The following is a 22,206-nucleotide window of genomic DNA, read 5'->3' as shown; positions in this document are numbered from 1 at the left end:
TATATACATATAATGAAATATTCAGTCATAAAAAAGAACAAAATCTTGCCATTTGTGGCAGCATGGATGGACCTAGACCGTATTATGTTGAGTGAAATAAGTCAGGTAAAGATAAATACCATATGATCTTACTTATATATATGTGGAATCTAAAAAACAAAATAAATGAACAAACAAAATAGAAACAAAAAAATAAAGGCCGACGGGATGCAGGAGTGGGTGATTTTATTGCTTCCTGGTGACTCCAGCCCCTCAGGTCCTCCTCAGGCGGCTTCAGCCCCAGCCATCACACCATCGATCCAGGCCGCGTAGCTCGCCACACGCGTGTATATGCCTGGCTTCTTGGGGTTGCCACACACGCGGGATCCAGAGGTGACTACGCCCTCGGCGACGCCCCCGCATACCAGCGGGCCTCCGGAGTCGCCCTGCATGGGACAGGGCCTTAAGGGCTGGTGCACCTCCGCAAGCCTCACCTATTCTGTGTTCACCTGGAGCTCCGCCACTGCAATTCCTGTTCCTCCCCCTGGCCTCAACCTGTCGGCTCTGGCATCAATCTGCCTAGGCCCTGCCCGTCACTGCAGGCCCCACCCACCAAGGCCCCGCCTTCCCAGCTCTCACTTCTGCCCCTTCTGTTAGCCCTGCCCCCATGCAGTCCCGCCCTCTGTTGGCCCCGCCCCACTCCGCACCTTGCAGCTGTCCCGGCGGTTGCTCTCTGCGCACATCATGCGCTCCGTGACGGTGCCGTCGTGGTACCTGCGCAAGTTGCAGGTGGCTCGGTCCAGCACCGGCAGGGTCAGGTACTGCAGGCGGTCGGGCTGGCGGCCCGTGTGACTGACCACGCCCCAGCCGGCCACGTCGCAGAGCGTGCCGGCGGCCACGTCGCGGTCCTCTCGCTGCCAGGGCAGGGGCTGCACAGCGGGGCCCAGCACTGCCTTCTCAGACAGCTGCGGGTGGAAGGAAGTGGGCGTCAGGGCTGGGGGCCTGGGAGGGTAGACATGTAGCAGGAGGGACTGCGGCTGGACTCGGTGGGACCTGGTGGGGTAGGCGGGCGCCAGGGTCGGGGGTCTGGAGGTGGGCAGCAGGAGGAACTGCGGGTAGACTTGCCGACCTGCAGCAGGAGCAGGTCATGGTCGATGGTGTCTCGCCGGCTGTCCGGGTGAGGCACTGCGCGGAGTATGTCGTACAGGCGCTTGGAGGGCTCCCGCTGCGACAGCGAGTGCGCGCCCAGCAGCACGTGCACCTTCCCGTCGGCCCTGGGAATGGGGCAGGGTCCACGTTAGAACAAGGTCCCCACCCCAACCCCTACCCCGCACCCGCACCCTCGCCCAGGCAACTCACACGTCCTCCAGGCAGTGCGCTGCGCTCAGTACCCATTGCTCAGCCACCAGGAAGCCGCCACACACGTGTTTGCCATTCACCTGCACCGAGGCCATGTAGGGCCGCTGGTGGGATGTGGCCTCTCTGCCGCCCAGGATCCGGCCGCGGGGCTGCGCCGCTGGGGATAGGCAGGTGGGCGTGAGGACTTCGGTTATGACTGCAGCCCAGCCCTCAAAACGCCCTTTTCATACCCCAGGCCGCTCCAGCCCCCTCAGACCTGGAATTCCACCACTGGATCCCCACCCTCCAGCGTCGCAAACTCAGATGCCTGGGAAGTCTGGGAAGGATAGGGAGTGCCAGGGTCTGGGGCAAATTCCATCCTACACAGTGAGCCTCCCAGATTCTATTTAAACATAAGAAAAGTGGGGCTGACAGGACCAACACTCCTGCCAGCCGCTCAGCCTGCTGGTCGCCAGCTTCCACTGTAAAACTGCGCATTTCAGATCCAAATTTTGAGACTTTCAGAGCCTTCCATTCACAAGGACACTGCCCCATCCTGGCCCACCTAGAGGGGCTGTAAGACAGTCCTGCTTGACAGAGGGGGGCCCCTGGCTGACTGCCCTGCTGGCTGGTGGCCCCCAGCTTGTTCACCCCAGTTCCAGGTTCACTCACCACATAGGGCTGCTCCTAGGAGGATCAGAGCTGCCAGGTGCACTGAGAGGTTTGCCATGATGCGGCTGTGACCTCGACACTGACTCAGGCGGGGCCCTGAGACGCTCTTATGAGGGTGGAGGGGGCGGTGGTGGCCACAGGCCCTATCTGCTGGGTGGGCAGTCGCCCAGCTAGGGAAAAGGGAGCCCGCCTGTCTGCTTCACCCTCTTCTGGGTGGGGTTCTCTCCTGCTGTACTTTACACCACCAGGGGTGCCTCCTGCCTCTGTGCACCTGGCCCAGTGCTGGCCCTGGTGTGGGCAGCAGCCCCTCGGGGTGGGCAGGAGCAGAGCAGAGGGATGGACCCACACCCAGCCTCCCGGAGCACCCTTCCAGCTCCTAGGTTTCGCAACAGCAGCTGGAGGCCACGGTTTGTAAACAACCTACTTCCTCATTTTTCTGCTCCTCCCTTCTCTCACTTCCTCCTCTAGCTTGGAGAGGAGATTGGGTGGGGGTAGGAAGATCACCCCACACCCTTGTCCCATTGCTGCAGCTCTGGAGCCTGAGACCCCAACAAGTAGGACATTGGAAAGGTGGTGTGTAGGGGCAGCTGGAAAGACTGTGTCTTCAACAATGAATTTTGTTTTGTTTTGTTTTGTTTTTTAGCTGAGCCATCCTGCCACCTGTTGGCAGCTCAGCAGCGGCTCAGCTTGGGCCGGGAATCGAACCGGCGACACTGTTGCTCAGAGCTTGCACTACTGAGCGAGCACTTAACCGAATGAGCCACTTAGCTGATCCCTAACAAGGAAATTTAAATGGAAAGTTCAGGGTCTGCCTTCAGGTGTGGCTTGATCCAGGTGCCTTGAACAATGTCAGGTTGCTGCCTTTGGTTTTTCCTTTCCTCCTCGATGGCTTCTCTCCTCACCAGGCTCCCCTGTTGTGGCCTCAGAGTCCCTAGACTCAGCCCAGTGGCTCAGTGCCCCCCTCACCCCAAATTCCCTATCACTCCAGCCAATGTCTCCAGGCTGTCTCTGATTGCCTGAGCTTAGATCACATGCCCCCTCCAAAACCAGTTACTGCAGGCAGGGGATGGCAGGCTCTAATGAGCAGAACCTGAGTCACATGGCCCTCTGTAAGGTGGGGATGGTGGGCCAACATCTCATGAACCTATGGGGAGAGGTGATGGGACCAAAAGGATGGGGTGGACCTCATATGACCCCAATGGGAACAGTGCACAATACTTTCCCCCTTTTTTTTCCTTCCTCATAGTGGATTATTTCATACATACAGAAAAGATTAGAAAATAACATGTGATCTGTTAGATCCTAACATGTTTTCTTATTAAAATCAGTTCTGAATGAAAGCCCATGAGGATATGGGGCCCAGATTATGTAAGTAAGGGTGTTTGAAATTGCAACAAAATTTGGAAACCACCCAGGAAGATGGGGCAGTTCAATAAATAACCCTGATGGTCCCCAGATGTCGTGTGGATGTGGAAAGACCTCCTGGGAATAGTAGTGAGTGGAAAAAACAATTGCATGGCAGTTGGTCACATTTCTGAGCAGCTGTTCTTGGGGAGAGGCGGGATAAGGGGACACCCTGCCGGAAGAGCAGCCAGGCAGAAGGGGACCGCCAAGGGAAAGGCCCTGAGGGTAACCCAGGCTTCTGAGCTCCAGCAGGAGGGGATTAGGGGCAAGGGGACAGAGAGGAGAGAGGGGAGATTCATCCCAAACTCATGGCGTCTGTAGGGGACAGCATTACCTGATGGTACTTATCTCATTTATTTGCTTGCTTAGGTGATTGTTTCTTACCCCACCGTGAGAATGTGAGCTGCATGATGGCAGAGGCCACATCTGTTGTGGTCCCTGCCTGTGGCCCCAGGAAGGTAGAAGAGGGATACAGGCTGGTCACCTCCCCCTGGGCTGCAACTTCCATTGGGGCTGGGGGATGCCTTGGAAATCATCTGCTCAGAGCACAATGCTGGGGAGGTGGGGGAGGGCTCATCTGTGTCACCCAATGAGACCCCAACACCCTGCTGGACCCTTACCAGACAGCACCCTCTCCTCCCCACAGGGAAACGGAGGCTCAGAGACAGCGAGCATGTTGCCCAAAGTCAGAGCTTGGATTCAAAGCCAGACTCTCGAGCAGGGCTTCACCTCTCTGCGCCTCCACTTCCTCATCTGTAAAACGGGGCACTGCCACAAGGGCTGGAAAGAGGGCTGGATGAGCGAACACTTGCAAAGACTGAGAATGATTCCTGCACCTGGTAAGCACTCAATGAACACCTGCTACAGTGCGTTGTGTCATCACCACCTGTAATGCTAATTTAATCACACAAAAGCGGGTTTACGTGAGGGAAACCAGAAATGAAAACTGGCATACAACCTTTGTGGAGGGTGGAGAAGAAACTTCTTACTCCAATGCTCTGACTTTGCTGCCACCTGGTGGCAGCATACTCGTAAGATGCCCAAGACAGTCTCATGACTATTTTCCATGCCCAATTACATAACCAAAAACAAGACACAGTCTACAAAACAGAGAAGGTTTTTATTGTCCCAGATGCTGCATAATGCAGCATGGGTCAGGCCCAGCCAGGGACAGGTGAAGTGGGGTGACAGGGCAGCCCCTTCTAGTGGGCCCTGCTCGCAGGGTCCCTAGGGTGGAGATGGGGTTGGTCACCATGGCTGCGAATGATGGAGTTGATCCAGTTGGCAAACTGCGCGACGGGAGCAAAGGCGTCTGGGTACATGCCGGAGCCACAGCCTCCCCGGATGAAGGAGTCAATCCCGTGGATTAGCCCGTTGCAGACCAAGGGCCCACCGGAGTCCCCCTGTGTGTGGAGCCAGGCCAGGTGGGGAGGCTGGGCTTCCGGGGCCCCCCATCCACCACCCTTCAGGGTTGGGAAGTCCTTCCCAGGGTCTGGCTGCAGTTCCACTTGCTACAGCCTGGGCAGGAGTGAGGGTGGAGTGGCAAGGGGATGCAGGTACTTACAAAGCAGATGCCTGCCCGCCGGCGTGGCACCATTGTGCACACATTTGTGCGGCGGCAGAGGGATGTCACCACAGTCACATTGAGCTCCTGCAGGACTTTGGGCGGTGGCTGGTTGGTGCCCAGCCGGCCCCAGCCCATGGCCAGGCACCGTGCCCCATTGCCCACGCCTTGGTTTTGCTCAGGCAGCCGGGCCACCTGCACATTGGCATTGATAGTGGCTGACCCGTTGAGCTGCAGTGGGCAGGACAGAGGAAAGGAGAGTCACACAGGGTGGTGGGCATCAACCCTCCCCATTCTGGGCCTCAATTCCCCCACATCCTGGTTCTGGAATTTTATGAAGTAGGACGCTCAGCCAGTGGGATGCTTCCCACCCTGGGCCTCAGTTTCTCCATCTGTGAAATAGGAACAATCACAGTGGCTCAGGGAATCCCTGGATGTGTCTTGAGAGCAGTAAACAGTAGGTACTCAATATAACAAACTGTAAGCAACACCAATGACAACAAAACCCTTATTCTAAAACATTCCAGAGAGGGCTGGCTGAGTGGTGTGTTGGTTAAGAGTTGGCTTGGGACACCAGCTCTGAGCAGCAGGGCCCCGGTTCAGATCCCACTTGAGGGCCAGTGACGCTGCGCCCTCTACAGCTAAGATGGTGAACAACAGCTCAACCTGGAGCTGGACTGCCATGAGTCACCGGCGATGGCGTAGGCTGCAGTGGGGCTGGCCGGCAGCGGGCATGAGCTTTTGTGAGCTGCCGTGAGCAGCCGTCCAATGGCCGGCGAGCGACTGCCTAACCCAGGAAGAGCTCAATGATAATACCCACATGCGCCAGTGAAGCCACGTCCTCCACAACTAGACTGAAGAACAAAAGGACAGCAACTTGTCTGTTCCCTTTCCCTGATTCCCCAACACTGTTCCCTTCCCTCAATTTCCCAATAAAATTAAAAAAAAAATTCCAGAGAATTATAACTCTGCCAGCAGTGGGGAAGGGAGGGTTTCTCACTCCGGTCTCCCTTTGACCCAGATGTGGGGAATTTTGCCATTTCACAAAGGCAGGGACAGTCCCCGGGTACAGGGGAATAGGACACAAATAATCAACATTTTGTTGATTGACAACTGTCTAGATCTCTCTGTGTCTTCTCGTTCACTCTCTCAACAGCACTGCCAGGTAGGGCCTATTTCCCCAGGTTACACAAGTGGAGACTGAGGCACAGAGATGACCTACCCAGGTGGAGCTGCATGTGACCCCTAATCTCTCACCCCTTCTCTGCCTTTCCAAGCCTTTGGCCCTGCCAGTTCCCCACCTGGGCATCGCATCCCACCCCACTAGCCTTGCACCTTCAGAATCACGATGTCGTTCATCAGCCTCCCGGCATCGAAGCCGTTTTCAAAGACTTGCTGGATGGCAAACGACTGCCGGGTGCGCTCGCGCTGCCCCAGGTTGTGTGCCCCCAGCACCGCCTGTACCCTCTGGAAGTTACTGCAGGCAAAAAGGATGCAGGAGGTGATTCGAGGTGGCCCCAGGGGTTGGGGGTAGCAGAGAGATCCCAGAGCTCAGTTAAGCCCAGCTCCATGTCCAGGGGGAGCCTCACCATCCTGGGCAGATGCTTGGCCTCATTGGCTGAATGCCCCTACTTGGGCCTGGTGGGGAAGGTGCGTCCATGGGGGCCCCCTGGAAGAGCCTAGGCCCTGGTCTCACTCCTGTCCCTTTGACAGATGTGGAAACAGAGGGTCTGAGGAGGGAAGATGTGCTGGGGTGGGGGTTGGGGTGGTCACTCACATGCCATTCACACAGTGTGCGGCCGACATGACAAAGTTCCGGGCCACCAGGGTGCCACCACAGAAGTGGCCTCCTTGCCGCTGCAGAGACACCATGAAAGGCCATGCATGGGGCCGGGCCTGCCGGCCACCCACAATCTCAGAGGCCAGCGTGGGACCTGGGGACACGTGGAGGTGGGGGTGGTGAGTGCCATGGAGGAGTCCCACCCTCTGGGCCAGTCAGCCCTTGAACTCCCACCAGGAACCCACGGATTATGGCTCTTCACGTGCCAGATGAGAAAACAGAGGTGCAGAGAAGAGAGGGGGAACTGCCATTGTCCCCTGCAAGGGCACAGCTAAATCTGGAGTTAATTTGGCTTTGGAGTCTGCGGAGCATGCCCAGTGATGCTCCGGTACAAACTCTGGGCTCTGGGCTCTTCACCACTCTGGACACCTCAGTATCTTCCTCTAGAAGCAGGTCTCCCCATCCCAGCCATCACCTCCCCATGAGGGTGAAGGGACTATGCGGGCTGAGGACACAATGGAGAGATGAACAGACATGTGGCCCCACTCACCGCCCAGCAGCATGGTCAGCAGGATGGAGGTGAGGATAGGACCGGAGGGTCTGCAGCTTTGGGTCATGGTCGGGCGGGGGCTCTGATGTCTGTGCCCCCATGCCCACCTGGCCCTCTTATGGTTCTATGCCTGGGACCGTTGCATTGCTCCACTTCCTTTCCCCACCCCTAGGACCAGGGCGATGATGGGAAGGACAGTGTGTGTGTGAGTTGGGGTGGGAGGGCAGGCAGTGCGAGGGGCCTGGATTGGCTCCAGATAAAATTCAGGACACACAATTAAATTTGAAAGTCAGATAAACAATTTTTTTAGTATGAACATGTCCTAAATATTGTACTTATTTAGGAACTTAGTCATTGTTCAGCTAGCATTCAAGTTTAACTGGGTGTCTTATATTTTTGCTAAATCTGGCAACCTTAGGTCCAAAGGACGTTGGTTGGTTTCCCCACTTGCTTCAGTTTACCCAGGGCACAGGGGAGACGGGGGGACTGCTGGGTCCCATTTGAGAGGAGGAAACTGAGGCACAACGAAGTGTTCCCCCATGAGTTCCTACACAGTGACATGGTGGGCAAGCTGGGCTTGAACCCAGACCCACAATTTCCAGCTAGAGGGCGATTTGCTCCACCTTCCTCTCAGGGCTTGGCCTTCCAACCTCCCTTTGATTGTTGCCCACAACAGGACTCCCTCCCACCAGGGGCCACATCAACCTCTGTGTGTTAGCAAATGTTCTGGGAAAGAACCCCCTCTCTCTGAGCTTTGCTGAACTCCCTTCCCTCCTGAAGTTTGAGAGCTTCTGTCTGGGGCTGTGGAAGAACTCAAGCCAAACAACAGGGCCCAGCCCCCACCCCATGGCCCTGTTCCTCTTCCCGCCTCCTCCAGGATGCTCTAGCTGCAACGGCCATAGCCCAGGCTGTCGCAAGAAGCAACGTTCTCCTGGCCCAGAGCAGGGTTTAGGGGAGGGAACCAACGGATCCATCTGCAGGAACAGGTAGGCGGGAGCATCAGGGGCGCCCAGAGCCAGAGCCTGAGTCCCCACACACCAGGACCTCCCTCCATGTGTGGCCATGTGTAAGCAAACTCCCATCTCTCTCCAGTAAGGATGATGGCCCTTCTCTCCTAAACCCTGGCACACAGCAGGCACTCCATGTCCTCCCTTCATCCCTTCCTTATCAACCAGTCCTGCCCCCCCCCGCCCCCCTGCTTGGCAGCGTTCCTACTCAATTGTGTTCAATTTACCATAGAGCACTGAGCAAGCTGTTTTCAGTCCTGGGATAGGGTTGAGTGAAGGAAGTCTTTGGGGGAAGAATGTCTCAGGCCAAAAAAATCCCATTTAACCAAAGCTGCATTTATTGATCACTACCTATATACCATGTTCACACATCTCATGGTGGTCAAGCATATCAACTCTGAGTTTATATCCTGGTGTGGCCACTTGCCCACTACATAACTTCAGCCCACTGACTTAACCCCTCTGTGCCTCAGTATCTTTTCCTGTAAAAGGGAAGTTATAATAATAGGCTCCATCACATAGGATGTCCCAAGGATTAAACGAATGAGCATTTGTAAAGTTCTAACATAAGAAAGCGATGTCCTGGGCCAGCTGAGTGGCTCAGTTGGTTAAGAGCTTGCTCAAGAGTTTGAGCTCTGAGCAACAGCGGTTCGATGCCCGGCCTGAGCTGAGCAGCCGCCAAGCTGCCAACAGGTAGCAGGATGGCTCAGCTAAAAAACAAAAAACAAAAAACAAAAAACAAACAAAAAGAAAGCGATGTCCTGGGGTGATCGGTTAGCTCAGTTGGTTGGAGCATGGTGCTGATAACACCAGGAATGCCAGTTCAATCCCCGCATGGGCCATTGTGAGTTGCAACTTCCTTAAAAAGAGTCAACTATGCCATTGTAGCATGAAAGCAATGTGTAACCAATGACCATGGCTGTTCCCCAATAAAATTACCAAAAAAAAAAAAAGTGATGTCCTGGAGGGTTTGCTACCATTAACCACCTCCAGGAGGGCCAGGTGGTGATTGCCTGGTGGGTATAGGCTAGTATGCGAGTACTGGGCTTCCATTATAATTTGCAATCAGAGTAGTGGTAACGCTGACGATACCCATGTAACGAGTCATCAAACTTAGAAGTAAGATGTGTGCATTTTTAGGTCTAAGTTACAGCCCAGTGAGAAAACAAAAATTTGAGTGTTTTTCCCCACTGTTGGAGGCCTGGGGATCCCTGAGCTGTAGTGAGCAACCCAGCCCAGCTGTGACCCCCAGCAGCACAGACCACCCCCACCCCCGCCCCTCAAGGAAACCCTTGCACCCTGAGGCTTCCCAAGTGTGTGCTGATCATGCTGCTGGGTTTCTCTCAATAGCCCAGCTAACCTCTGGCAAATCAACCCAGCACCCTCTAACCCCCAATTCCCACTATTGGGTCTGGTCTTTGTTGTGTAGGACTTCCCTGGGTCATCTTTCACACACATGAGCCCCCAGAAAACCCCCCTGTCTATGTTTTTGTGGGTCTTTCTGTTTCCAACATTCCCTTTAGCAATTCCCTCTAGCCCAATGCTGTGGGCTTTTTACAGAAACCACTTCCCCGTCTTGGGCCCCTGGGAGACACAGGAAATTTCCGGCAGCCCCGACACTCATCAGCTTATATTTCCCAGGATTCAGCCATGTCCCCTGTCTCCCCACACATTTGCTCCTGGTGCTGCTGATGTAAACCAGTCATGGCACCTCCCCTGGGGTGGTCACTGAGGTGTAAAAAAGTTGCAGAACTGGGAAGGCCCAGGAGTTCTCATTCTTGCTTGTATTTTGGGGTTTTTTTGTTTTGTTTGTTTGTTTTGGTTTTTTTTAGCTGAGCCATCCTGCTACCTGTTGGCAGCTCAGCGGCTGCTCAGCTCGGGCCGGGACTCGAACCGCTGTTGCTCAGAGCTCAAACTCTTGAGCGAGCTCTTAACCAACTGAGCCGCTCGCCAGGCCCTCTTGCTTGTATTTTGTATGCTGCCACCAGGTGGTGGCAGAGTAAATCAATTCCAATGTGTCCTATGAGCAGTTTGGCTCTCTCTGAGCCTCTATGGCCTCATTCCCATTGCCATTTGCCTGCTGGCCAATGATCTCTACCTCTTCCCTGCCTCAGGTCTCTCCCCTAGGCCCACCCCAGTTCATGTCTGTGGTCTGGCATCTTCCAACCCCACCACCTCCCTGAACTCTCCTCCCCCAACCCCTTGCCTTGCTCCATTCCTCTTGCAGTGCAGCTTTGCTGTCCCTCTGCCCTCGCTGTGCCCCTGGGGGCCCTTCTCCTCCTGTTCCTGTTCATGCAGTGGCAGTCACTTCAGGCATTGGCGCTTCCTGGAGGAGGTGTCAATGCCTGAAGTGACTGCCACTGCATGAACAGGAACAGGAGGAGAAGGGCCTCCTTAATGGCTGCTCTGCCTGCCTCTGACTGGGGAGGAGTCCCACAAGCCCCGGGCATTCCCTGTTACCACAGCCTTGTCTTCCAGCAGCCTCGCCCCACCCTGAGCTGGAGACACAGAGCTGGACAAGACACCCCAGCCCCGAGGGCCAGGGTGGAGCTCCTTGGACGGTTCTGGGAAATATCTGGAGTGACTCCCTTTTCCAGACAATGAAACTGGGGCACAGAGATGGGCAGCAGTTTGCACAGGGCCACAGCAGCGGGCCTGGATTAGAACCCATGTCTGTGGGCATGGGGGGGCAGGTGGGACACACTGTGACCTGAACCCTCTACTGGTCTCCAGGCCTTGGCTCCAAACACCCATCCTGGGTGTCTGGGGTCTGCAGACTGGGATGCTGGGGACACTCTCTCCCATGTTCGCCCATGTGGGAAGGATAGACAGGAGCCAGAGGGAGGTTTCAAGTTTTATTGATGTCCCCGTGGGTCTGGACACTGGCACCCTCCCTGTTCCGTTAAGGTTTGCTGCCTGGCCTCAGCCCCGGGAGGTCTGGAAGGGGAGGCTCAGGGGCTGTCCTCGGACCCCGCACTTCTCAGCACGGATTGAATCCAGTCCACATAGAGGGACACGCGAGCAAAGAAGTCAGGGTACTGGCGGGTGGCACACTCCCGGATCAAGAAGGAGTCCACAGCCTGGAGGACGCCGTCACAGATCAATGGGCCGCCCGAGTCCCCCTGAGAAAGGTGGGGACAGGTGACTCAGTCACCTGGGACTTGGCTACATCAAAGAAAGAATGGCAGCAACCTAACGCCATTTAGGGGTAAAATGTTTCCAGTCAAAATTTTTCTTTAAGATACTTGGACAACAGAGGGAGATAAGGCCACTCTGGAGGAGAGTGGGTGTTTATTAGCCTCCTGTTGTATACCTGGACCCCTGGAATGAGGCTAGGCTGGTCACCCACACCTTCCCAGGGTCTGAGAGGGTCCCAGGGTGGGAAAGTTCCCAAACCTACGAGGGCCACCGGGTACAACATGAGTCTGTGTCTGTGGGAGCTGAGGCTGTTCCATGGATCACCCTCTGAATCCTTACTATGGGTGTACCCCCCTTCTTGATGATGAGACTGAGGCCCAGCCTGCAGCTGCTCAGTGAAGAGGAAGTGGATTTGAACTGCAACCCACCACGCACCCGCCCTCCGCTGGGCGGCCCCTAGAGACCCCTCTGCTCCAGGGCAGTTCCAGCCTCTAGGAAGGTCCCTCCAGCCATCCGACCACAGAGTGGGGCACTGGGAGCTGGGTGATACATACGAAGCAGATGCCAGCTTTGCGATGGGGAACAAAGGTGCACACATTATGTGGGCGGCACAGGAAGGTGACCACGGTGACATTGAGCTCCTGCAGGACGTGGGGCAACGGCGCACGGGTGCCCAACCTGCCCCAGCCCATGGCCAGGCACTGAGTGCCGTGGGGCAGCTGCTGGTCCTGCTGGGGGAGCTGGGCCACTGCAACCTGGGCATTGAGGTTGGCCGGGCGGTCCAGCTGGGTCAAGGAGAGAGTGGGTGGGCAGTGAGACCCTGTCTCCAGAACCCACAGCCACCCCCTTCTGGCATCCACCCAAGTCCTGATCACCCCAAAGTGCCTTTTCTGGGTCTTTGCACATGCTGTTCCCTCCACCCGGCCCCCTATCACTCACTCTCAGGTTCCACCTTGGAGGTAACCCCCTTTAAGGAGCCTGCCCTGATTGACCCTCCAAACCTTGCCAGGGCTGTTTTGCATTCTCTGACAACATGGGCCTCCCCTTTGTAGGATTTGTCACTATGGCATGCATTCACTTACAAAGCACTTATTCAGTGCCAACTGTATGCTCCCTCCTCTGCTAAGCCCTACGGATCCTACCTCCAGGAAGATGACAAACATATAGTTAAGGGAAATGATGACATGGTAAACTGTAAATCAGGGCTGTTATTCCTATTAAGGTGAGGAGAGCCCTTGCTGAGAAAGTGAGGTTGGTGCCCAGGCTGGGCGGAGGTGTGGGAGTGGGGCAGGGCTGGGCATTGGGAGGCAGGAGGTCCTGCATGTTGTTTGAGTGGAGGCCGTTTGAGAAGCTATTGTCTGAATGGCTCTCTCTCCGCCAGGCGTGCTGTATACCAGGCCATGTCCCAGCTCCCTCACAGGCCTGGCATAGACTAGGTGCTCCATACATGTGTGCTAAGGATGAATGACCAGCCAGCCCACCTACCTGCAGGAGGAGAATGTCGTTGAGCTTCTGCTCAGGGTCATAGTTGTTGCTGAACTGTTGAGCGATGGAGAATCTCTGCTGGCTGGGCTCAGTGTTCTGCAGGTTGTGGGCCCCGAGCACCACCTCCACCAGGGCGGGGGGCCTGCGGAGTCCCAGCATTCATCGCTTGGCCCCCGCTCCCCCACCCCCATGAACATCCTGAGGCCCAGGGTGCAACCCCCTTTGTAACAGACCTAGGCAGGGCTGCCTCCCCCCTCAGACCCAGGCAGGGCCGCCTCCCCACACAGACCCAGGCCAGGCTGCCTGCTCACTCACATGTTTTGCAGGCAGTGGGCAGCGGTCAGCACAAACCTCGGGTGGATCAAGGTGCCCCCGCAGAAGTGGTTTCCTGCCACCTGCAGTGATGCTATGTAGGGCCGCGAGTGGGGCTCAGCTTCCTGCCCGCCCACTATCTCTGCGGCCTGTGCTGCACCTGAGGACATGGGCATCAGCAGCCACCACCTTTCCCTGCTGGACCCATCCCCACCCACCTACCTGGGAGAGAAGCACTGGGCTCTGCCCATTTTTCAGATGGAGAAACTGAGTCAAATGTCCCAGAGTTCCCCCATGCTCCCCCTCCCTCCCCTTGAGGCATTCATCCCAAGCAGCGAGTGGGTCCTGTCCTGATCCTGCCTCAGTCTCCCCATCTGTGCCATGAGGGCATTTGGGTGGCCGTCATGGGTGGAATCAGCAGAGCCTGGATGGTTGGACAGATGGACATGTGGCCCCACTCACGGGCTAGCAGCATGGCCAGCAGGACCAGGGCCAGAGCAGGGCCGGAGGGTCCGTAGCTTCGGGTCATGGTCAGGTGGGGGCTCCAGGGTCTCCCTGCCTGCCCGCCCCTCTTATAGCCCAATGTTCAGAGGCCGTTGAGGTTGCCCCACACCTGGGCTGGATATCCCCACTTCCTCCTTCCAATTCTGGGGCCACAGGGAGCTGGGGGTTGAACCACACTCCAGGAGGACATGGAGTGTTGGGCTCAGGGTCCCGACTCCCCCCACAGGAAGCTCCTCCTGCTCACCCCATTTTGGGATCCCCTGGACAAGGGGCATAATAACACAGCCCTCAGTGGGACACACATCCCACCCTCCGTACCTCCTCCCATGGGATCCCTGTGGCCCCAGCAAAGCGGGATATGACTGGTGTGTCCAGGCACTAGAGTGAGCCCCACTCAAGGGGGCCGGAAAAGGGACGGGAAAAGCAGTGGGAGCCGCATGCCCTCCTGAGACCCATAAGAATTCCCTGTTCCCTCTAAGGCAGAGTTCTCACCCAGGTGACTGTGTTGTCAAGGGGACACTGGGCCTTGTTTAGGGACATCTATGGTCATCAGGACTGGAGGTGCCCCTGGCATTGAGTGGGTAGGGTCAGGGATGCTGCTCAACCCCCACAGTGCCCAAGACGGCCCCCCAGACAATCACCCAGTCCCACTGTTCATGAGGCTGAGGGGGAGAGACCTTAGTTAATTATTTGGGGAAAACTTGAGTTCACTCGCTGCTCACAGAAAACACCAGAATAAACCCTAATAGTCACACAGGATAAACCAGAGTGGCCTCAGGGTCTGAGTCACCTCTTCCCTCCTCCCACTCAGGCTGTGTACTAAATGTGTGCAGCCTCCTAGGACCTCAGAGTCAGGTGGGTATGGAGTGAAGTCTCTTGGGGTCAGTGGAAGCCCCAGCCCAGGGGTTAAAGGAGGGAGGCACTGACAATCACTACACGTGGATGGACCTTAAACACATGGTGCTCAGTGAGAGAAGCCAGACACACAAGGCCACACAGTGTGTGATTCCATTTATGTGAAATGTCCAGAACAGGCACATCCACAGACAGGAAGTGGGTTCGTGGTTGCGGGGGATGGTAGCAGGGATGGGGCTTCGTTTTTGGGGTGAGGGAATGTTCTGGAACTAGAAAGAGATGGTGATTACATAACACTATGAATGCACCAAGTGCCACTGAATTGTTAAATGGCCAAGTCATATGGCATATAAAGTATATTTCAATAAAGCTTTAACCAAAAAAAGAAAAAGAAATACACACACACAGGGCCGGCCGAGTGGCGCGTTGGTTAAGAGCTGGCTTGGGACGCCAGAGGGCCCGGTTTGGATCCCACATATGAGGGCCAGTGACACTGCCCTCGACAGCTAAGATGCTGAACAACAGCTCGACCTGGAGCTGGGCTGCCGTGAGTCACCTGCGATGGCATAGGCTGCAGCCCCTGCTGCAGTGGGTTGCCATGGGCTACCGTGTGTAGCCAGCAGCCAGCATGAGCAGCCAGCAGCCAGCATGAGCGGCCAGCAGCCCTGTGAGCGGCTGTCCAGAAGCCGATGACTGATCTGCCTCGCCCGGGAAGAGCACAATGATGGTGCCAACTTGGGCCAGTGAAGCAACGTCCTCCCAAAACTAGCCGGAAGAACAAAAGGACAGCAACTTGTCTGTTCCCCTTCCCCCAATTCCCCAATAAAAATCTTCAAAAAAAACTAAAACACACACACACACACACACACACACACACACACACACACACACACACACACCCTGCTAGATGGTGCACCCACTAAGGGGTAGCCTCCTGGCAAAGTCTTGGGGTCAGTCACCGGCAGGGGGATGGTCCAGGGTCCCCCTGACCAGGTGCTATGCTCCAGGTGTGCATCACACCAAGGCCTGGGGGCAGGCAGGTGAGTACAGGGTGGAGGCTGCCTGGAGACAGAGGGAATGGGGGACCGAAAGGCTCCTGGCTGGGGCAGGAGTAGGGTGTGGGGAGGGGGAGGCGTGGTTGTAACGGGCAGGGAAGCCTTTGGGGCCTCTGGGGGTAGGGCTGGCGGGTGGAGGGGAAGTGGGGTCTGGAAGCTGTGGCCTAGGCCCCTTCCCACTCCAAGTGTTGGTGGTGCAACTGACAACAGTGGCCATGGGGGCGGGAGCGTGGGTCCATGGGGTCACCAGAACCCAGACGAGGAGGGGAAGAGAGGGAGTAGGGCCCAGCCTGTAGTGTCTGTGTCTGTCTCTCTTTTTCGTCTTTTCTCCTTAAAAAATAAAAATACTTGTTTCTTTTCTTTTTTTTTTATTAGTTTCAGGTGTACAAAACAATGTACTAGACATTTACACTGCTCACAAAGTGATAACCCCCCTCCCCTAATCTAATATCCCTCTGACATTGTATATAGCTGTTACAATTCCATTGATTCTATTCCCTATGCTGTACTCCATTTCCTGTAAAATACTCTTTTTTTTAGTGCGTCAGTGTGGGGAACTCCAAGCTGGACGACCATACGCCCTTGAACCTCAGCCCCCTCAGGCCTCAGTTTCCCCATCTGAACAGTGAGCAGGCAGTGAGTTGACCTGTCTAAACTCCAACCAGGGCCCCTCGACCTATTTGGGTTCTTGCACTGCCACTGACATTCCTCTCCGGGTCTCAGTCTCCCCATCTGTGAAGTGGGTTAATGGCAACGCAACTAACCTTGGCGGTGGGTCAGTCTGGGCAAACACTGAGGGGTCCTGGGGTCAGTGGGCAGCATTGGGGGCACTGGGGCTCGAGGCACAGGGCTGCAGGGCCCCACGGACCCCGGCACCATGCAGCTCGGGGCAGAGCTTTGGCCCACTTTGTACAGGTCGCAGGTTCAAGGCGTTTGTGAGTCACAGTGCACATGCAATCTACAAGCCTTGCACACCACGCGATTCATGGCCCATTCCATCAACCAGGGTTTGCCTCTTGTGACTCAGATCAGCAATGTACAAAGAGGTGTAGTGTTCTTCTTTAACTTACTAGCTTTTAAGTTTGATTTCTGCCCTCACATGATCCAAGTATCTAAAAGACATGTAAAAAAGACTGGAAAGCCATGTTGCAGCCCCAACCCTTCTGCCCCCAAGTACACTGACGGGGTCTCCTGGGCTTCTGGGTGCTCTGATCTGCAAATGAGAATGTAACACACACACACACACACACACACACACACACACAGTTTTGTCTCCACTGTCCTGAGAAGACCCCTCGGTGAACAAGATGCCTCCACCTTTTACACAGCTGTGTAATGAACCAGACTTTGAGCATTTTATGGTCTCCTCTTGGGGACACTGAATTGTTTCAGTCTCTTTTCCTTCTAGCCATGTGGCAGGAAATATCCTTGTACCCTTGTCCTCCGCACAGTGCAAGGTGACAGAAGGGACAAACCCTGGGGTGGCGCTGCTGGCTCAGATGCCCCACATCTACCCCTACCAGGCGGGCACCCCCAGAGACCTTCCTCTCCCCCAGGTAGATGCCCATAGTTCTCAAACCGCAGGACTTTTGCACATCCCACAGGTTGGAAAAAAAATGTGTCTTCAAGGAGGTCTGCTTGTATTTTTCATATAATCAGTGAAGATAAAGTTGTTTCTGTGTCATCAAGATTCTTTAAAAAAAATTTTTTTTTTATTGGGGAACAGCCATGGTCATTGGTTACACATTACTTTCATGCTACAATGACATAGTTGACTCTTTTAAGGAGGGCGCAGCTCACAGTGACCCATGCAGGGATCGAACTGGCAACCTTTGTGTTATCAGCACCACGTTCTAACCAACTGAGCTAACCAGTCACCTCAAGATTTATTTTTTTCTTTGCTGTAAACCATCTGTTTACGTCCTTTACCCATTTTTATACTACTGGGCTACTGTTTTATTCTTACTGATTACAGGTGCTCTTTATATATTAGATTTATTATAATTATATTTTATTATGCATTATTAACTATATACATTTAAAATATATAAATATGTAATATAGTGATGTATAATAAATAATGACATATATTATTAAAATTTTTATTTTAACAAAAAATTCAGTTTAATAAACTTATGTAATATATAATTCTATTTACACATTATTTCCATGTAATTACATTTACTATTTAATAACATTATTTATATTTTAGCTTTTCCTATACTAGGCACATTAGCTTTCTGTGATTCAAGTAGCAGGCAGACTTCGGCCAGTGTCCTATGTGTGCCTTTTGAATTTGCTGCACAATATACTCTAGACCTAAATGAGAGGTTGTTAATGGGGCCCCGGACCTCACAGCTTTGGGTTCAGAGCCTACACTGGTTGTGTGATGTCAGGTGAGTCGCACACCTTTCCTGAGCTTCAATACTCCTTCCACCCCGTGGCTCTCAGTGAGGGGAGGCCACATGGCCTATAGATGCTCCTAAACTCCTGTCCCCAGTACCTGCCCTGGCAAAGCAGAGACCAGGTGCAGAGGAAAGAATAGGATGGCTTCTTTATTACAGTCACAACCACACAAGTCGGGGGTGGGGTGGGGGTCGGAGATGGGGGTCACAGGCCCCCATGGGCTTGGTGGGTGAGGGGTTCAGAATAAAACCAATCCAATTTTGGAAGAGTGCCATGCAGGTGAAGAAGTTGGAGCCCCCGAAGGGCGCTCCATGGAGAAGGAGACCATGCCATGTGCCAGGCCGTTACAGACGAGGGGGGTGCCCCCATCACCCTAGATGGGCAACAGAGGAGTCAGGTCAACCTCAGGCCCAGCTCCCCACTCTACTCTCTCCCAGAACTGCCAAGTTGGCAGCTGTGCCCACAACTTCAGCCTTTCTTCTGCAACCCCCAAATCTTGTCCCCACCCCACATGTTCTCCTGCTGTTGAATCTTAAAACAAGCAGTTCTAATTCCATACTTAATCCCAGGGACTTGCTTTCTCTCAACACGGAGAGCTCCTGATTTCTCAAGACCCCTCCTCCCACCATGGGGAGCCCTTGCTAAGTTGCACCCAGCCATACCTGTCAGATGGCACCCCGGCAGGTGAGGATGCCAGTGCACACATTGTTGGGGCAACACTGGTCCGAGGGGGTCACAGTGACATTGAGCACCTTTGGGAAGTAGGACAGGGGTTCCCTATGCTGTTGGGTCCCACAGCCTGCCACCTTGCAGTTGGTGCTGGCTTCCACCATGTCATTCTGCTGGGGCTGCAGTACCAATGTCACGCTGCTGGTGAGGTTGGCCTCACCATCCAGCTGGGGAGTGAAACTGAGTCAGGAAAAGGCAGAACTCAGGACGAGAGCCTCAGGGGGCCCAGCGGGGAGCCAGAATGGCAGCAACATGAATTTTGGTCTGTAAGTGGTTTGGGTTCAAGTCCCAACCTGGACAGAACAATCAATAACCAATAAAAGAATAATCAATAATTCCTACCATGAATGTGGTTGAGAGGATAAAACAAGATTCTGAAGGTAAGGGGCTTGCCCAGGAAATGCAGAACAAGCCAACATTCCCCATTAAGCTGGCAAAAAAACAAACAAACATAATCCCCAGTATTGATAAAGCTATGGAAAAAGAGGCAGTTTTTTTTTTTTAAGATTTTTTTTACTGGGGAATTGGGGGAAGGGGAACAGCCAAGTTGCTGTCCTTTTGTTCTTCAGTCTAGTTGTGGAGGATGTTGCTTCACTGGCCCAAGATGGCACCATCATTGCGCTCTTCCCGGGCGAGGCAGATCAGTCGCCAGCTTCTGGACCGCCACTCACACTGGCTGCTGGCTACACACAGTAGCCCATGGCAACCCATCTGCCATCGCAGGTGACTCATGGCAGCCCAGCTCCAGGTCGAGCTGTTGTTCAGCATCTTAGCTGTAGAGGGCAGTGTCACTGGCCCTCATATGTGGGATCCGAACCAGGATCCTCTGGCGTCCCAAGCCAACTCTTAACCAACGCGCCACTCGGCCAGCCCAAAAGAGGCAGTTTATAATTCTGCTGGTGGGGAGGGTAAACTGGCCCAGCTGTTCCATCTGCGCTGGAGAGATGTTTGCAAGAAAATACATATGATATTTAATGGGATTCTGTCATAACAAAAACATCTGGAAATGCCTTAAATGCCCAGCAACAGGAGGCTGGATAAACGGATTGGGAGATGGCTGTACACTTTGCTGCATGATTTAGACCACCAAAGGAAACAAAAAGAGGCCCCATCCATGGGTTCCTCTCTCCCTTGGCCCCTCAGGCTGTCGTTGCCCCGTTGTCACCCCTGGTCCCACCTGCAGGAGAAGCAGGTCATTCAGATACTCCTGGGGGTCGTAGCCATTCTCGCTGATGCTCCTGATGGAGAACCTCTGCCTGGAATTCTCCCGCCGCCTCAGGTCATAGGCCCCCAGCACCATGGAGCAGTTCCGGGGTTCCTAGGAGTGGTGGGGAGAGCAGTGGAAGACACCAGGCTGGGGCGGCCCTGGGGGGCACATGGAAATGCCCCAACCTTACACACTCACCCTGGGATCCCCAGCACTGCCTGGGTGTAAGCTTACATATACCATAGGGAATTACCAGCCCACTGGCCGACAACCCAGGATCCAAAGGAAGGTCAACTATGATGGTCACATTTCCCCCATTTCCAGATAAGGAGATCAAAATTCCCCTCTCTTGGGTCCCCCATTTCCCTCTCTAAGCCCCTCACTACTCCCTGAGTCCTCTACTTCTCCCCCATCTACCAGGCAACCCCTATGAATCCCCTGAGTTCTTTCCTTCTCTGAGACCCCTTTCCCCACAAGCTCCTCCACCCTGCAGCACCCTCTGCACACTGGAGGCCTCTCCTCACCCCCAGGGAACACCTCCGCCCCTGCGGTCCCCTCTTCACTGGCTCTGGAAGAAGTTGGCCACTGTTGACACAAAGCGCTGATGAACCAGGGGGCCCCCGCAGAAATGATGCCCCTCATGCTGAATGGAGGCCAAGATCGTGGAGCTCCTGCAGCTTAGCCTTCCTGTCACCCACGATGTCCACGAGGGGCACTGAACCTGGAGGCAGCAGCATGTGCAGCTGCCTGGTCTCAGCCCCACCACTGGAGAGACACCCACTTGGCTTCTCCCCTTCTTCCGTAAGAGGACAGGTGGCTCCAGGCCGCCAGCACACCCCTTCCAGGATTGTTCAGGGCCAGTCTGGCTGTGTGGCCTAGGTCAAGTCTTTTCCCTCTCTGAGCACTGAGTCCAAGGGGGCAAGGACTGGACCACTGGCCCCTCCCACCTGGGCCTCTACCCCTGCAGCAGGACCCCTAGCAGAAATGGGGATGCCTAGCATGGGCAGGCACTCACTGGCCTTAGACGTTGCCAGAAGGCCAGCCAGCAGGGCCAGGAGGCTGAGCGTTGGCATAATGGGGCTGTTAGGGGTGTCTGGGAATGGTGCCACCTTATACCCCAGGCCTCAGATATTGGCAGCAACCCTCCACCTGGGCACAGGGCCAGCCCGTCATGGTGGAAAACAGGAAGTTGCCCAAGGCCTCCACTGCCAACTGCTCCCAGAACCTGCCTGGACTCTGCCAACTGCCCACTCTGTGCCTCAGTTTCCCCACCTGTGTAATGGGGACATGAACAGCATCCCCGCTTCCCATAGATCTGTGGGGAGCATCAAGTGGGTTAATATGAGTAAAAGTTTTTGAGCAGCACCTGGCATGCTCAACCCCTTTTGCCTGTTCTAACCTCTCCTATGACTCCCTAGTGCCTCAGGCTCAAGTCAAGGCCCCTAAATGGACAGTGTGCTACCGCAGTTGGGTCTTGCCCCATCTCCATCACCAGGGATTAGATGGGAAAAGGACCCTCCCTTATCCTGATATTCCCCCAAACCCTCTCCTGAACCCTCCAGCTGTCAGGAGCATTCCCCAGGACACCTCTTCCTGCTCCTGCCACCCCCAGGAGGCACCCAAGAGCGATTGCCCCACTTTCCCCTGCTTCTCCTGCCTCTCCAGGGCTGGCTGTTTGTGGTCACCTTTCAACACCAGATTCCCAACGGCTGCCCAGGCTGCACCCCTGGCTGGCCGGGAAAACTGAGGCTTGTCCACCACCAGGCCTGGGGAGGCATGACAGACAGTCCTGGTATGCCGGAAGCACTGGGCAGCCTTGGCAGAAGCCCTTGTTATGCCCATTACAGGTGAGGAAACTGAGGATCCAGTAGGGTTCGAACCCTCTGGAACTCACTGTATTGGCACAATCTTCTTTGAAAAATGTGGAGCTATTGGGCGGGTCGAATGGCTCAATTGGTTAAGAGCGTGAGCTCTGAGCAACAGGGTTGCTGGCTCTAGTCCCACATGTGCCCAAGCTGAGCTGGTGAGAGCGTGTACTCTTAGCAGCAAGGTTGCAGGTTCGACTCCCGCATGGGATGGTGGGCTGTGACCATCCCCCACCCTCACCCACCCTGCCCCCTGGTGCTGCATCTAGATTGAAAGTGGGACTGGACTTAGAGCTCAGCTTACACCCTCCACAACTAAGATTGAAGGACAACAACTTTACTTGGAGTTGATGGGT

General features: G+C 54.9%; 4 protein-coding genes across 6 annotated transcripts; all 4 read right to left on the bottom strand.

Moving 5' to 3' along the window:
• Positions 1 to 193: 193 nt before the first annotated feature.
• CFD (complement factor D) lies at positions 194 to 2,376 on the bottom strand. The gene is made up of 5 exons (XM_019657219.1): positions 1,990 to 2,376; positions 1,339 to 1,495; positions 1,109 to 1,253; positions 687 to 944; positions 194 to 425 (listed from the first exon to the last, which is right to left on the bottom strand). Exons 1-5 carry the CDS (start codon positions 2,045 to 2,047, stop codon positions 264 to 266), a joined length of 780 nt encoding a protein of 259 aa, XP_019512764.1. The 5' UTR covers positions 2,048 to 2,376; the 3' UTR covers positions 194 to 263.
• Positions 2,377 to 4,494: 2,118 nt separating this feature from the next.
• On the bottom strand, positions 4,495 to 7,393 carry ELANE (elastase, neutrophil expressed). 2 transcript variants are annotated; one of them, XM_019657226.1, is made up of 5 exons: positions 7,288 to 7,393; positions 6,735 to 6,891; positions 6,293 to 6,434; positions 4,958 to 5,188; positions 4,495 to 4,796 (listed from the first exon to the last, which is right to left on the bottom strand). In XM_019657226.1, exons 1-5 carry the CDS (start codon positions 7,352 to 7,354, stop codon positions 4,596 to 4,598), a joined length of 798 nt encoding a protein of 265 aa, XP_019512771.1. In that variant the 5' UTR covers positions 7,355 to 7,393; the 3' UTR covers positions 4,495 to 4,595. The 2 variants fall into 2 exon arrangements, with proteins under 2 accessions (XP_019512771.1, XP_019512772.1); XM_019657227.1 differs by lacking the exons at positions 6,735 to 6,891; positions 7,288 to 7,393 and adding an exon at positions 6,547 to 6,632.
• A 3,742-nt stretch (positions 7,394 to 11,135) lies between these two features.
• Positions 11,136 to 13,771, bottom strand: PRTN3 (proteinase 3). Of its 2 annotated transcripts, none has more exons than XM_019657224.1 (5): positions 13,692 to 13,771; positions 13,233 to 13,389; positions 12,918 to 13,059; positions 11,987 to 12,217; positions 11,136 to 11,416 (listed from the first exon to the last, which is right to left on the bottom strand). In XM_019657224.1, exons 1-5 carry the CDS (start codon positions 13,756 to 13,758, stop codon positions 11,246 to 11,248), a joined length of 768 nt encoding a protein of 255 aa, XP_019512769.1. In that variant the 5' UTR covers positions 13,759 to 13,771; the 3' UTR covers positions 11,136 to 11,245. The 2 variants fall into 2 exon arrangements, with proteins under 2 accessions (XP_019512769.1, XP_019512770.1); XM_019657225.1 differs by having other exon boundaries at positions 13,269 to 13,389.
• Positions 13,772 to 18,207: 4,436 nt separating this feature from the next.
• Positions 18,208 to 21,058, bottom strand: AZU1 (azurocidin 1). The gene is given in 8 exon segments (XM_019657182.1): positions 18,208 to 18,357; positions 18,360 to 18,422; positions 18,712 to 18,945; positions 19,956 to 20,083; positions 20,086 to 20,096; positions 20,549 to 20,661; positions 20,663 to 20,706; positions 21,001 to 21,058. Coding segments are annotated over 8 exon segments (801 nt in total).
• Between the last annotated feature and the right edge of the window lie 1,148 nt (positions 21,059 to 22,206).

Source organism: Hipposideros armiger, unplaced genomic scaffold, assembly GCF_001890085.2.
Source record: "Hipposideros armiger isolate ML-2016 unplaced genomic scaffold, ASM189008v1 scaffold_275, whole genome shotgun sequence".
NCBI lineage: Eukaryota > Metazoa > Chordata > Mammalia > Chiroptera > Hipposideridae > Hipposideros > Hipposideros armiger.
This window is presented reverse-complemented; position numbering and strand designations above follow the sequence as displayed.